This window comes from Daucus carota, chromosome 8 (genome assembly GCF_001625215.2).
Source record: "Daucus carota subsp. sativus chromosome 8, DH1 v3.0, whole genome shotgun sequence".
In the NCBI taxonomy this organism is placed as follows: domain Eukaryota; kingdom Viridiplantae; phylum Streptophyta; class Magnoliopsida; order Apiales; family Apiaceae; genus Daucus; species Daucus carota.
Genome location: NC_030388.2, coordinates 22,937,893 through 22,954,433, shown reverse-complemented (window position 1 = coordinate 22,954,433; position 16,541 = coordinate 22,937,893). Strand labels below are relative to the sequence as shown.

General features: G+C 34.3%; 3 protein-coding genes across 3 annotated transcripts; 1 reads left to right on the top strand and 2 right to left on the bottom strand.

The window, feature by feature from the left end:
- The first annotated feature begins 240 nt into the window (after positions 1–240).
- On the top strand, positions 241–2,220 carry LOC108203664 (S-norcoclaurine synthase 1-like). Its single transcript, XM_017372677.2, has 4 exons — positions 241–621; positions 698–945; positions 1,039–1,363; positions 1,852–2,220. Exons 1-4 carry the CDS (start codon positions 346–348, stop codon positions 2,104–2,106), a joined length of 1,104 nt encoding a protein of 367 aa, XP_017228166.1. The 5' UTR covers positions 241–345; the 3' UTR covers positions 2,107–2,220.
- Positions 694–3,786, bottom strand: LOC108199191 (small ribosomal subunit protein uS10m-like). The gene is made up of 2 exons (XM_017366926.2): positions 3,536–3,786; positions 694–3,356 (listed from the first exon to the last, which is right to left on the bottom strand). The coding sequence occupies exons 1-2, from the start codon at positions 3,684–3,686 to the stop codon at positions 2,779–2,781; spliced, it is 729 nt and encodes a 242-aa protein (XP_017222415.2). The 5' UTR covers positions 3,687–3,786; the 3' UTR covers positions 694–2,778.
- A 1,049-nt stretch (positions 3,787–4,835) lies between these two features.
- On the bottom strand, positions 4,836–12,986 carry LOC108199187 (pumilio homolog 1). Its single transcript, XM_017366922.2, has 9 exons — positions 12,108–12,986; positions 9,484–10,979; positions 9,245–9,386; positions 9,000–9,107; positions 8,235–8,447; positions 8,009–8,119; positions 7,048–7,242; positions 5,771–5,945; positions 4,836–5,341 (listed from the first exon to the last, which is right to left on the bottom strand). Exons 1-9 carry the CDS (start codon positions 12,657–12,659, stop codon positions 5,274–5,276), a joined length of 3,060 nt encoding a protein of 1,019 aa, XP_017222411.1. The 5' UTR covers positions 12,660–12,986; the 3' UTR covers positions 4,836–5,273.
- Positions 12,987–16,541: the final 3,555 nt, after the last annotated feature.

Below are 16,541 nucleotides of genomic sequence, written 5' to 3'. Positions count from 1 at the left end.
CCCTTGATACATACACTCTACAGTTATGAATATCGATATGTGATTTGTTTAATGGCAAATCTTATGTTGTTCGTTGCTCCCGAATTAGACGTGCCGAATATATTCTCTGGTGATTCTTATTGTTTTGCATCAAATGAGAAGTAGACCACTATATTTTATGGCTACTTGTTGAATTTAAAATTGCAATTTTGCATGTCAAACAAGAGGAATGTCTGAAGTTTGAACGGCTTCTAATGGGTATATCAAAGAAGAGTAAGATAAAGATTCCATTAGTAATTTGTTTAACTTATATGCATTGGTTGTTTAAGATTTAAGTGATCATTGTTAAGCAAACAACAACTTGAAATGAGCTCAGAGGCTGAAGTTAAGATTGTGGAGGACAGTGAAGTGTTAGGCTGGGGTAGTTCTTTACCAGTGCCTAGTGTTCAAGAATTAGCAAGAAATGATTCTCAGTGTGTTCCTGAAAGGTACATACAGGAACCCGAGGACAGACCGTTGCACTCGGTGACCACTGAAGTTCTTAATGAAATCCCTGTCATAAATTTATCTAAGCTTGCAAATGGAGATGAAGATGAAAGGAGAAATCTTGACACAGCTTGCAAAGAGTGGGGCTTTTTTCAGGTATGATTCTGTATATGTGTATGCTTTTGTAAACTTGAATTTTAAAAAATAAAAAATAAAAAAATGTGTTCCTCAGGTAATAGATCACGGGGTATCAGACAAGGTCTTACACGCAATGAAAGCTGCTGTAGCAGAATTTTTCGAGCTCCCCCTGGTAGAGAAGAAGAAGTATTCCATGGCAGCAAATGATTTCCAAGGATATGGGCAAGGCTATGTTGTCTCAGATGAGCAAAAACTTGATTGGAATGACCTTCTGTTCTTGATCACTGCACCACCGAAGTATAAGAATATGAAACACTGGCCGACCACTATAACAGGCTTTAGGTATTCATTTCTGATATCAAGGCATAGTAAACAGTAACTTGTGCAGTATTACAACTCCATGATATGATCAAATTGTCCTTTGTTTTCTGACAGGGAGGCAGTTGAAAAGTACTCGACAGAATTACAGAAAGTGGGTGACGAAATTTTTGAGAATTTGTCAGTGCTGATGGGAATGGAAAGAGAGAGTCTTAAAGATATTCATGGTGTGATGAAACTCGGTGTTAGAATGAATTACTATCCGGCTTGTGCGAGGCCTGATCTTGTTCTAGGTGTGAGTCCACATTCAGATGCCAGCTCCTTAACTTTACTCTTGCAAGATGATGACATTACTGGCCTCCAAATTAAGAACAAGGAAATCTGGGTACCTGTAAAGCCAATTCCGAATGCATTAGTTGTGAACATAGGCGATGCTCTGGAGGTAAATGATTTAACAAACAACTTTACTTAGAACTATTAGTATAGTTATTTTGTAATATACATAAGCTATCTGCAATCCCACAACTAGAATCAAACCTAGCACGACACCACGAACAACATGCACTAGCATCTGCCCCAATGCACAAACCGCCCATTACCCATCAGAGCCACCACGGGTAAGGCAGAAGAACCTGCACATGCTCACAAGTAGCAGAACCAACCCACCAACATATTAATATTGGCAAGGGGAACTGAAACCTCCATCTCTTTAAACCTCTTGGCAGGAGATAATTGTTTAGTCAGACCTATTATTAGCATCGTTTGACACTCCTACCAGCTAAAATCATCCGAATACACACGATTATAAGTACATTGTCCACAATATCACAAAAACACGGACCAGGGCACGTTTAGCTAGCAATGGATCTTCTTTATGTGCTTTGGTACCAAGACCTCGTGTAATACTTGTATGCATTCATGATATTGCAGGTACTAAGTAATGGGGCGTACAAAAGTGTAGAGCATAGAGCTGTTACAAACCAACAAATTCCCAGAATATCAGTAGCTACATTTTTTATACCAGAGGACGAACTGGAAATTGGACCGTTAGATTCAATGGTGGACGAAGAACATCGGCCCAGAATGTTCAAAAGAATCAAGTACCTTGATTACCTGAGATACACTCTGGGAAGAAAAATGGAAGGAAAGAGTCACATTGATATCCTCAAGTTACAGAATATGTAATGTCTTGTTTTAACAGCTTACAGTCTGAGATTTGACATTTCCAATGTCTAGATCTTCAACTTTTACACTCTTGCTTACAAAATTTTCAAATAAAAGTCTATCAATTTAGCTTCACAGGTAGGTAATATACAGAACTTGCATCACAGCTAGATTTCCACGAAATAGCTATTAGGATATAAAAGAACCATAAAGGATACACAACATTGATTATACATAACAAAATTTGAGCTCACAGTAATACTCACATAGTGAAATCAAAATTCTAACAGTAACATCTATATTCACATGTTCACCATCTCAAAGGATTCAATTGCATTTCACCACTTAAAACTAAGAACAACGATCACTACTTGCTCCTAGACATTAGAATATTACATATGATATCAATAGACACATGAAAAACATCAGTCTCTTTTCTTCTTTTTTTCGCTAAGTAAAATTACGTTCACAGGAATAGGACTCTGAGGAGCAAACACCAACAGCAACTAAAGGGTTGACAAACCACTATTAGAAATCGTAGGGAGACAGCAATAAACTAGCAACAAAAATTAAAAACAACATGATTTCAACTTAGGAACCACAATCAGCAACACTCCCACCTCAATTGCATAAAGCTTATACTACTTCTCCAGCAAATCAGTCCGACAACAATACCTCCTAAAACTCCAATCATTAAATAGAAGCTAGGGCTGGAGCAGCCTCAATCTGCAATTCGCTCTCCGGGCTATTACTTAATCCATCTCTTTCCCTTGCAAGTTGAAAACGGGTCTTGCAAAAAAACTTGACTTCAAATTGAGCTCCCATTATACGGTGGCGCTTCAACCAAAAGTACTTCTTGGCCAATTCATGCCTTTCCGCTTGTATGACCAGATGCTGTTTCTTTGTTGTCAAAAAAAATTGTTCTCTTGACTTCTTATCAACATGAGGCGATCGCAAAACAGTAAACAGGGATCGTTTTGTTGGCAATCTAATTTTATTCTGGTGAGCTGGATAAGTTTGTTCCTCCGCATTTTTGTTGTCAAAAGTTTTAATAACCATGCATATTTTGGTGAAACTCTTCTTTTTAACCGGAACCTTAACATCCTCCTCTTTGGCGAGTCGAATCATATCCTGATTGCCGAGTCCATTCAAAGTACTATAGCTACGAATACGATCCGCCTCCCAGCCAGGCCTGACACTGGAACCAATTCCATTGAACAATGGTGATGCAAGGCGGATCTTGGTCGGCGCAGAAATCAGATCAAACACATCTTTTTCAATCAATCAAATGAAAAGAGCACAAATCAGATTAAATCTAAATGTAATTTCAATACCTTGAAGAGTGAAAAATATATGTATAGGAATAATTAGCACCAAACTGAAGATGAAAATACAGAGAGAGGGAGAGGAAGGAAGAGAGACTGAGAGAGAGAGAGAGGTAGATGACAACCTGAGAGAGGAAAGGCGCGGCGAATGGGGGAGAGATTGCTGGTGGTAAAGAGTGTAGAGGGAGAGGCGGCAGCTAGCGAAGAAGCGAATTGGGTTTTAGCGAGGAGGGTTGAAGAAGCCCACATTTTCTTCAGCGAGGAGGTAGCAGCCATTGCAGATCAGTAGCAATTAGAAATGTGGTATAGGGTTTATGTTACTTTTGATTTGTGAAGATTCATCCGATGATACATGAAGGATTAAAGGTCCTCTTTAGTTAAACAATGGAGCTGTTTGGGGAAACTTAAAAAAAGTGATTCATTACTTAAATTATAGAGGCAGATTAAAAGTTAAAAGTAAATAAGTTAATAAAGTGTTTGGAAAAAAAACAGAAGCTCCGGGAGAAAAGCTAGCATTCTCAGTTTCTTAAAAGTGATTCTACTTATTTACACAAACGGTTTAAGAGAAGCAAAAGTCAGAAGCTGCTTCTGCTTCTCGGAAACAAACAGGGCCAATGTTTTTCCCTCTCTGTATCTGAAAAAATCATCCAAGATATCCGTTATTAATACTACATCGTGTGTTTTAGATAATCATATAAAACGCTACATCGTCTAGCGTTTTGTGACGCTATATCGTCTAGCGTTAGGTAAATCCTAACAGAACGCTCCTTCGTGTAGCGTTTTGTTGGGGTTAAATTACCAAACGTTGCACGATCTAGCGTTTTATTCCCAAATTAAAAACGGTAAATTATCAGGTGTTACTAAATGATATTGGGAGACATTTTATTTATTTATTTCTAAAATCATAATTGAATCGTGTTGAAGTAAAAACGAGTCGAGTTTGATAGTTAAAAGAAACAAATAATTCTTATTGTTCAAACTTGAGTTCGTCAAAAATCATAAATAACGAGTAGAGTTTGATCGTTAAAATAAACAAATATCCCCTATTCGAGCCGAGTTCGAGTCGCTTGCGAAGAATTCGAGTCGACTCGATTTTGAATCTGAGTCATCTGTGAAAATTATGCCGCGCATCTCTTTTATGAATCTTGGATTCAGGAAAACAGTTGTATATCATAGAGTAGTACTCCAGAATTTGAATTATATCAAGTCTGCTGCCTAAAATTAGTCCCTTTCCATCATTTTGTAAGAAACTTTCTTTTCCACCGACATGAGCAACTTTAAAAACGACAAACAAAAACAACTTAAGGCTGCTTGTAATGATGGAATTTGGAATTCAGTTCCAAAATTTGAAATAAAACACAAGCTCTGAAACAAACCATAGACAGTAAATCAACCAAGCAGGCAATTGCCAGAAATATCAAGGCATTCAGGGAAAACCGGAAAAGGTTCTATAATTAAGGGAAACTTAAACAAATTCATACATATATTAAGGAAAAATTCTGGCCACTTCTAAACATCAAAGGCTATGCTATGCACCCAACAACATTTGTACAGTCACGATGACAAACTTCTACATCTTTCTCCCACTTTCTTACACCACTGTGTACAGTGACCCTTTTTTAAATCTCCTCTGCAGGGGCATTGGGTGTGTTTCACCATCTTAGCCTCAGCTAAGCCACCCTGATTCTAGGTATATCCTCAAAACTAACAATGTACATTTTACAAAGAACAGATTTTATTTGCAACTGGCTCTTATTTATCTTAATAAACAGATAAATTGAGCCAATACACAGCTAAACGTGAAAACATAGACTAGAAAGGCAATTATATTAAACCAAGTTAGCTGTACAGCTTCTTTGTAGGCTAGGTAGCGGCTGCGGCGGCTGCGGCGGCAGCAGCAGAATATGAAGCCAGCACGCCAATTCTCCTTTCTGCAAGATTTTAAATTTTAAAACGGGTCAAAAGTCTTGCAGTAGATATGAAAGGGTAAAATACATAACCGACTCAAGTTTACCAACAACAAGAAATTCTGGATAATAATCACCCCTAAAAATTTCTTTGTACTCTATTGATGATGCAATAAACCACTCACAATTCAGCCATCAAAATATTGTTATACAACCATTATGCATGACAAATTGTAAATAAGTGGGAGATAATTATATCAAATTTCATAACTTTGTAAAATTATACAATTCTGTATATACAGATTATAAGCAATTATTAACACAAGATCAAGATACGAGGCACAGTTTACATTTTTGTTATATATGACAAGTTGAATAATTTCAGCTCATTAAGACCAACTCATAGAAAAACGTATAAAAAGTAAAAGTAGGATCAAGGGATATTTAAAATACCTCCAGCAGCAACGAGTTTCTCTACACGCGCAACTATATGTTTTCCGTATGTATATTTTTTCAGTGCATTAAGATGAACCTTAATACGGTTAAGTATAAGCTCAAGCTGCTGGTCATCACAAGTCTCCAGCACTTTCTGTACAACGTAGTTTGCAAACTGATCTTTCATCATTGCCTGAAGTCAGAAATGGCAAACATAATTAGATCTCAGATATATAACTAAAGTCATTATATAACAGGAGCTATGAGAGAGCTTGCCAATACTATAGCTCTACTTCAAACAAAAACATTACCTGTAGTTATTTATGTATATATGATTCAGAGAATAGTGCCATCCTTATTTTTAGTTTGTAGATGTGATGGATTATTTTATTGCTCCTGTATGGACTGGCGATAAGGGAAAGCACGAGTGCAAGACACTCAGTGCTAAGGTGTTTAGCAAACTCCAAACTGGGTTTCCTAGAATGAATAAGCTTAATTCTAAATGTCATAATATACAAATGATACACTTTTCGTTCTGTAAATGTGATTAATTATTTCTCCTGTATGGACTTGTGATAAGGGAAAGCATGACACTCAGTGCAAACCCCAAACTGGGGTTCCTAGTACGAAATTATGAATAAGCTTGATTCTAAATGTCATAATATACGAACAATACACTTTACAGTCGTTTCCAGGACACCTATGACTTTTATAGTGTTCCTTAAATTGTAAACACCATTAATTTACACTTCATACAGATATACTTGCACATCATGTGAAAAAGGAGCATCCAAGTGACCCAACAAAAAACCAACTTCTCTCTAGTGCACTATACATAAATCATCAGCTAGAGTGATACAGGTTCCAATAAATTTTATAAACTTCACTTGGTGAGCCGGTAGAATATTGCCTCGCACTGACGTAAAAAGAACAAAAATGCAGAGCAACTCCTTTAGTTGATTGGTTTGTCCCGAAAAAAAAACTCCTTTAATTAATTGCATGTCGCTACATTTCTATAAATGTTGCAAAATCAAGTTCAATGACACAATAAACCAGGAATATACCACGACAACAGAAGCACAAAAAAGATGCTTTACAGTACATGCGAAAAAATTCAGAAACTGGTAGATTAACTCAATTACTGTAGTCTGTAGATATGTTATTCCAAGTCAAAGAAAATTCCAGAGGTAGAAAAGGATCACCAGGAAATAGGAATGTTACGTGTACTAGATTAAAAAACGAGTCTTAGATTGAGCTTCTTTAACTATATAAGTGAAATGAGAAACTGATCGAACCTGGAGAGGCTCATTTTCATCAGTGGTTCCCAGCATCTCGTCAACTAGGGATTGGCGCTCTTCTGGAGTACCAAAAGTCAAACACTTTTCCACAACATTGGAAGCAAATTTCTGCTGGCTCATCTGAACTATCTGGCCTATCAATTTATTAATTATACAAGTACGTTCATGAGGCTTCCCATGCTCCAGCACATGCTGCCAAGGGAATCACAAAGACTAGTCAGCATACAGACGAGGTTGCACCACAGCTTTATGACAAACAAATTGAAACAAAAACAATGCAATACAGTGGTAATATCTTGCATGCATGTCGTAGCAGCCAAAGATGAACAATCAAGCTGCTAAACGCCAGTATAGTATTGAACCAGAAGCATACGTGACTTGGGACAAAGAAATCTTATGACTCACTACTTTGAGAAACAAATATACATCACTAACCATACGCTGCAAAATAGAAAACCATCAACAAGGAAAGGTGCTCCATAAGACTAACTACGGAAATACTGCAAGTTCCATGGATAAACAAATCTAATAAAACATTGCCAACAACCGAAATACTAAAGTAGAATGTGCAGACAACACAAATCCAGATACCTAGTTTAAAGGGCAATCACAAGAAGTAAAGGGAGGAACATAAGACTAACTACGGTACTTTTTAGTCAATAGAATCATTGTAGTAGAATACTGCTTTGTAAATATTACTGTACATATTTTGCAGCAATAAAACTAATTCGAGTGGTTTGCATATGCACCACAAAAACAAGAGCTGGAAGAAGTTGACTAAATATGCTAGCATCTAGTAGAGTGAACAAGAATTTGCATACTCATACTTTCTTTCTTAAAAGAACTCCATATAGCCAATTTGAAATTTAAAATACGAAGATTACAATATCATTTAGAAATATATTAATAATAATAATAACTGAAAGAAAAAGGAATGTTTATTGAAAAGCTTACAAACCTGAACAACGTAATTTCCATACTGATCTTGAGCCAGCATGCAGACAGACCGCATAATTTCGTCCATCACTACCTGTTGAGTTTTTGGGTCACTGCAATGCTCCAGAACCCTCTGTCACATGAAAATAAACATATACACAGTCAAATACACTTATACACATATTTGCATGTTTCAAGCATTTCAAAGTTGATGAAAAAGGTGGCTATGATAAGTTTTGCTTAAATACCTGTATTACACGGCAACCATAAGGATGGGTGGACAATGTCACCACTTGATCATAAAATATAGAAATGATAAACTGAATTGCATCTTCAGGGATGCATTCAATACATTTCTGAATAACATGATTTCCATTCTGATCTCGTACACAGCGCATGATGTGGCCATCAAGTTCTGCAACCATTTTAGTTTGCTGGTCCAGATCAACAACTTCAATGGCCTGGATAAATACAGCAAGGTTACACACATAGCAGAAAAACTATTGACAAATTAAAACCAAAACAAAAGTTTAAGCATAGTGAACATTTTTCACAAAAAACAGTATTCAGAACCTTCGACATGAGTGATGATAATCCAACTATTGCAAGTGGTAGATATAGTTATATCTCTGCTTATAGATTACATATCTTTGACATAGAAGTTAACTGGTTAGTTTCCTTCTGCAAAGACCTCCTAAAAGTATATTAAAAGTCACCCCTTTCTACTAAGCTCATAAATCTTAGAAGCTTAGCAAGTAAATAATATAGTCTGCAGTTGAGATATAGTTTTGTAATATTTTCAATGAAATACATAAAACCAATCCACTAAATATTAGAGAGGATGAAATTCCTCTCAGGATTATCACCATATGCTATGTATCTGAATTCCTATGCATTCTGCTGTATTTAGTGTATGAAAAAGGCTAGCAGATAATGATATGAAACCCAAGAGCCACGTCCCAAAATGAAACATATATTAGACCAATGTTGATTACGTTGCAAAGTATATTTACCTTCTGAATCACTCGGCAACCATACATTTGAAGGCTGAGGTTCAAAACATGCCCATTGAGTTGATCAGCCAGTTCTCTTATTTGTGTTGCAGTTCCATGTTCGAAAAACTAGATCAAAAAAGGAGAAAATTGCAACTAAGGCTGAAACTTAATGATGATTGTTTTAGGTACATTATTAAGGAAACATAAAAAATTAACTAAACGAAGAAAAAAAATACTTGCAAATTACTATGCAAGCAAGTTACCTTCTGAATGACATAATTGCCAAACACATCAGTCATCAGTGAAAGTGCTTGTGGCGTGATTTCATCAAAAACCATGTTCTTCTCCTCACTTGTGGCAGTTTCAAGTTTCTGTTGTATGAAGCGACTCCCATACTGATCCGCACTGCTCAGACAATTTTAAGAACCAATGACCCTCTGAAGAAAGCATAAATATACATATATACAATTGCATCACCTTCAAAGCATACAATGAGATATACCTGAATTCCACAACATGCCCGGCAATTTCCGAAAGCTCAAAACACCTAGCCTTGTTGTTCTTGAACTCATCCAGGAGAGAGGATGCAAAAGTTTCATCTAACATACCACCAGCTTCGGGGTGCCACGGTCCCATTACACCCCCACCAAAGTTTCTTATTCCTGAGGGAAAGCGAAGGCTCCTGTCGCCATGTCTGATAGGACTACCTGGTCCGAAGGGAGAGTTTGGTAGAAGGGAGCCACCTAATGGGCTGCCAGGATATGACATTCCGAGTCCATATGCTTGGTTACCATAGTAACCATGAGTCAGACTGGATGGACTTCCGAGGTAAGGAAGACCATATTGTGATTTGGGGGGTGAAAGGACACCCCCTAAGTAGGCTTTCTGGATTCCAGCAAGATCCATGTAATTATTCAAACCCTCGCCAGCAGCAAACTCATTTGATTGCAAGTACTGAAGATATAATGGGTCTACAAGTGGAACCTGAAGACCATTCAATGCATTTTGATTTCCAGCTCTGCTGAGGTTCTGCAACTCTGCTGCCGCAGCTATTAAATTGGGCCCCAGGGCCAAGCCACCCATTCTTCTGGAGTCCCCCATAGCTGTAGCAGCTGCAACATTTTCGAACAAAGGTGGCAAACTTCCACTTGCAAACTGATTTCCAAGCATGGACGGCGATCCAGGATTGATGTTGTGCCCATTTAGACCATAGTTTAAAAATGATGAATTCGGACTACCAACATTACGATATTGAGAAGGTGAACTTCCTCCACTATTGTGTGTTGGTGTGGATGGCCCTTTCAAGTAAGAGTTTGCAGATGCCAGCGAAGGCTTGTGAAGATTGACTTGCACATCAGATAATAAAGAAGAGTTGTTCAGTTCCGCCCTTACCCCATAGCCATAAGATCCTTTGCCTGACTGGGATATAGATTGCAAATGCCCAGGTTCGGACCTGTTTAAGTATGGATGTTGTTTATTATTGTACTGATCACCCTGCAGATGGAATAAATTTTGATGGTCATCGATCTCTTGCTGAATTCTAGACCTGGCATGGTTCTCTTCATCCAGAAGGTTGTTTGATAGAGTTATTTCTGACAAAGCAGCAACCAGATCTGCTTGCTGACTCACACGCCCAGATGCACCATTGAATGAAATTGACCCATTAACATTTTGTAAATCCAGAGAGCTTCTGCCTCCTCTAGCAGAAGGGATTCGAGGACTAGGAGCTCTAGCTAAAAGCTGCGGATCTGGAGTCGTACTTCTTGACAAGGAAGCACCTAATGCAGCAGCATAAGTATGTGAAACCGAGGAATTAACATTCTGAGTAGAAGACAGGCCTTGAATGTTTGCAGAAGCATGCACAGCATCCAGTGAAGCCAAGTCCTGCTTAAACTGTGCAAAGTGAGATTCAGAAGGTTCAACACCATTGTCAAAAGCATTACGGCTTGTTGGACGAGAAGGGTGCCCCGAAGCAGATGTCTGATGAGTAGTATCATCCTGCATGAAGATTTAACCTCTTGATTAAAGGAACCTCAAGTATATAATAATATGCAAACTGTAGTGATTTTAAACTTGTGAATGGAAGAGCATGTTAATTTCAAGGGTGGTGAAAGTAAAGATGTTATGGAGAGACAAAAGAGAAGTAAAGCATCCCATAAAAGCATATGACAAACAACTTTTTAATATGAAATAACAAAAATGGAGAGTGGTAGAAAGAGGAGTTGTCAAACAGAATTTACAAGAAACAATAATTCAATCCATGGTTTCTACAGCAAAAACAGATAAACAATTTTGGACTGAAGTTTAATTAGTCCCATATCTGATTAACTAAATCATCCCAACTGATTCAAAGTTTATGTTTAACTAAAGGGATAGGAGAAAACAATATAAACAGCCACCCTATAGGCCCCAAAATCTATGCAACATCCACAACCTGACAATGAATATAATTAGATAGTAATATATTAATTGTGTAGTACGACCAGTTAGAGTCTTAGTACTGAATTTGTAAAAACTCGGTCATGGAAAATTAATTTTTTTTAATCTCAAATATACCTTTACATAAAAAATGTTACATTAAGAAACTAGTAAGTAGTAATTGAGAGAAAAGGAACTCAAAAAACCACACTATTCCGCTAAGCACAAACAAAACTCGCACATAACATATCATGGATTTGATATACTCAATATGTAGCGAAAGTATGAACAAAGCTAAGTATTAAATTCAAACTAACAAGTAACAATTAAAATAAACAAGATCAACCATCAATGATGAACATTTGAATCAAAAACATCTATAACAGGTTATTTAAGAAAATCAGGAAAAGATCACATTAGTAGCAGTAAAGAATATTCCTTTTAATCTCAATCAAAATAATATATACATATGTTATATGTGTAAGTAATAACTTAAAGGAAGATGAACTTAACAGTCCACACTTTCCTGCTGAAGAACAAAACCATAATGTATGACAGATCCAAAATACATCAACACTGCTTAGTAATAAATTCAATCCAACACGCAAACAATCAGCAACGTTACAAATCGATAACAGTGTATAACATAAATAAACATAACGAAACAAATCACAAATAAAAGAATTCATTACTACCAACTAAATTCACCTGAATAAGTTCAGCAATACTCTTCTGCCGGCCACCTAATCCCAAACCAGGCAATCCGATAAGTCCATCACCACTCCACTCTCCATTACTCCCTTGCTGCTGTCCTTTCTCCATCTGCACCGAAAACAACGACCTACTCCCATCACCACCATCCTCCCTCCCAATCTTCCTCCTATCACCTATAGCAGCTGAACTCCCAGCCCCCTGCATCCGCTGCGCAAACCTCCCATCCTCTTTCGACAACAAAGGCGGCGGCAACCTAGGGTTCATATTCACATTCGCATAATAATACGAAATGTAAGCCGGATCAGACCTAATTTCCTCCTCACTAACACCACTGCCGCCACCACTCAACAATCCACCTACAGCATTCAACGATCCTTCGACCGTCGGCGGAGCTGAACCGCTTCGATACATACTCAAATCTATCTCTCTATCTCTTTCCCTATCACTAATCTCCTGATTCCTCAACATAAACCCTAAATCCTCATTCTGCATCATCGATCGCATTCCGATATCCGACATCATCTTCGAATAACTATCCGTAATCATTTCACCTAAACCCAAACACAAACACCTCAAATTTAACAGAAATCGATCAAAGATCGAAACTTTAACCTCAAATCACTTGATTCACCGATCAAAATCAAAACTTTAACCTCAAATCACTTAATTCACCGATCAAAATCAAAACTTTAAGCTTTAATCACTTAGTTCACCGATCAAAATACATGAATCGATACAATGTGTCATAAACATATAGATACAGCTGATTTTGTGTGTAATATCATTAATTTTGCGATGAGGATACTCGATGATCGGCGACTGAAGATGACATTTTTATATAGAGAAAAGAGTTAAGAGTGTGCGAGTGTGTGTGAAAAAGAGGAGTGAGCTCAGGACAGAGACTGATAAGCGTGATCTGAGAAGAGATCTGGACCGTTGGATTGATAATATGGACGGTAGAGATGGAGTTAGAGGTGATTGTTCTTACAGGACTGTGTTAGGGTTTTATTTCAAGGATACGCTGTTTTAATGGGTTTGGATATCGTTCCCTTTTTGAGATTCTTTTAGTTATTTTTAATTTTAGTACTATACAAACGGGGCACTAATTAACTCTTGATTTTATGTTTTGCTAAATTGGAATCATTTAGATTCATACCTTTCTTGTTGCCATCTAAATAAAATATTGTTTCAATTTTGTATTTTTGTTGTGTTATAAAAATGCATCCTTTTTTATAATAAATATTTTAAAACATATATTGGGGTGATTTGGTTGGTTGGTATCGGAAGTAAAAAATGAATATGAAATCAAAGAAATCATATCTACGGGATGTATTTAATTGAGAATTTAAGAAGAAAAAAATTCATTCATAAAATTCGAGGATATTCAACTCGGATTTAAAAAAATATAATAGAATTTTGTAATATTCAGTTGGGATTTAAAATTATTCTACAAAATATTGTAGTATTCAATTAGGATTTTAAATTATGTTTTAAAATCCAATAGTATTCTATTGGGATTGTTTAAATTCCATTAAAATTTGATAGTATTCAAATACTTATAGATTTTTTGAACTTCATAAAATAACTAGCGAATAAAGCCGCGCTTCGCGGCGGCGTTATAAATTTTGTATAAATTTTAATATGAATTAATATTATAATAACATGAAAATTATTTTGAGTCATCTTCCGGTTAAACATATCACTAATAAAAAAAATATTATAATTACTATAAAAATTTATTAAAGTGGTCATCCAGTCAAACACAATACTAATAACAAAATTAGTTTGAACCGCCCTTCCGTCAAAGACAATATTAATCCATAATTAATATTTTTACGATAAAATTAAATATTATAATTTAGATCAAAATTAGTTTGAGCCGCTCTCTTGTCAAACACAATACTAATAACAAAACATTATAATTTGAATATTAGTTTGAGTCTCCTTACTGTCAAACACAATACTAATAAAAATTATTCTAATTATGATAAAATTAAAGACTATAACTGGATAAAAATTATTTTGAATCGTGGTCCGGTTTTAACAAAAAAAATATTATAACATAGATAAAAAATTATTTCAGCCACTTTTCCGTCAAACACAATACTAATAGAAAAATTATTATTATTTAGATAAAATTTAGGTTAGGCCGCTTCCCGTTCCCGTCAAACACAATACTAATCAAGAATCATTTACATTATCATAAAAATAATATATAATTCCTATTTTATTTTATTCATTATTTTCATTTTATGATTACTTTTTATTAATTAAAAATTATTATTCTTTTATTGTTCTAATTTTTTTGCTATTAGTTTTTTTAATGATTATTATCATTACAATCCTTTATTTTCTACTTGAAATTTAACAAAATTATAAGACCAAATCGAAACTAAAATTGTATTTATTACCTTACAAATCTTAAATATAAATTGTATTTTATCTATGATCGTTAGTTTAATAAATATAAAAATTATCCTAATTATGATAAAATTAAATATTATAATTAGATAAAAATTATTTTGAGTCGTGGTCCTGTTTTAACAAAAAAAATATTATAACATAGATAAAAAAATTATTTTAGCGACTTTCACTTCAAACATAATACTAATTGAAAAATTATTATTCTTTAGATAATAATTAGTTTGGGCCGCCTCCCGTGCCCGTCAAATACAATACTAATCAAGAATCATTTACATTATCATAAAATCAATATATGATTCCTATTTTATATATCCTATTTTATTTTATTAATTATTTTTATTTTATGATTTCTATTTATTAGTTAAAATTTATTATTTTTTTATGGTTCTAATTTTTTGCTATTAGTTTTTTAATGATTATTATCTTTACAATCCTTATTTCTACTCGAAATTTAAGAAAATTATAAGACTAAATCGAAAATAAAAATTGTACGTATTACTTTCCAAGTATTAAATATAAATTGTATTTTATCTATGATTGTTAATTTATATAAATATAACCCTATTCCTTTTAGGATTCCTAAATAAAAAAAGAATTGTATTACTTTTAGAATCAAAAAAAAATTGTATTATCTTTTGGAATCCTTGAACTTGATTTTTTAAATTATAATTATATTTTCAATCCAAAATTTAAGAAATTATAAGAAAAAAAAATTATTGTTCAAAATTCAATAAAATTATAAGACTGAATCGAACTATTGTTGAGACCGGTCGTAAGTCCATGCATACTATTTGAATGAGGTTGCGGAGATCTCAAAAGAATGTTTTCATGATAGAGATGTTATCTTTTTAGTCACGATGGAACGACGTGAATTTAGTGCTACAAACATGTTTAGACAATTTAAGATTATGGAAGATGCTGGTTTTTATTTTTAGATATATAATTTGAAAAAAATTAATAAAATAAGATTATAAATTTTATAACTTTTGAAAATAAGAATTGTATTTTTCAATTATATTTGTTCAATAATTGTTATTTTGAATAAATATAATTCTACTTTTTTATGATTCCTAAATAGTTAAAAGAGTTGTACTATCTTTGCAATCTTTTTATCTATACAATACTTGAACATAATTTTTAGATTATAATTTTATTTTCTATTCAAAATTTAAAAAAAAATATAACACCGAATCAAACAATTCTAGAGACATCACGTCACCGCCCTGCATCCTCTATTAAAATTGCGGTAGCATTTATGTACATGAGTTTTTGTAACATGTACGATGATCTATTTAGTGGATTACTTATAATAAGAACTGTACTTCTTTAATAATTTGTATATTAATTTACAAACAAAAAATTAGGAAAAATTAAATGGATTTCTAGATTTTTTAGAATTGTAATTTTTTAATAATTTCTATATTAATATACAATTAACAATAAGAATTGTATTACCTTATGATTCCTAAATAAGAAAAAGAATTGTATTACGTTTAGAACTCTTTTTCTAGATTCTAGAGTATTACCTTTAGAATTTAATAAGAAAAGAGTCATATTACCTTTAGAATTCTTGAACCTAATTTTCTGAATTATAATTATATTTTCTCTCTGAAATTTAAGAAAAATCAGAAGACTGAATCGAACAATTCTAGAGATGCTCGCATCCTCCTTTATATATATATATTGATGAATTTTGCAGGATTGTTCATTGTATTATAAGTTTTTTGAAATCTAGCCAAAATTCATAAGATTTCGAAACATTATACTTAGATCCTAAAAAATCTATGTCAATTCTACGATATTTTATTAAGAATCCGCACCAGATTAAAATCAAATACAATTCAGTGAAATTCACAAATTAAAAACAATTCATTGAAATCCTAGTTAAATACACCCCTAGTGTTTGGTTAGAACTTTTCTCGAAACATAGGGTGAGATGTGGGTATGAGTATCATTATTAATGATTTTTTTTATTCATCGAAAAATATTAATAATAAAAATAAT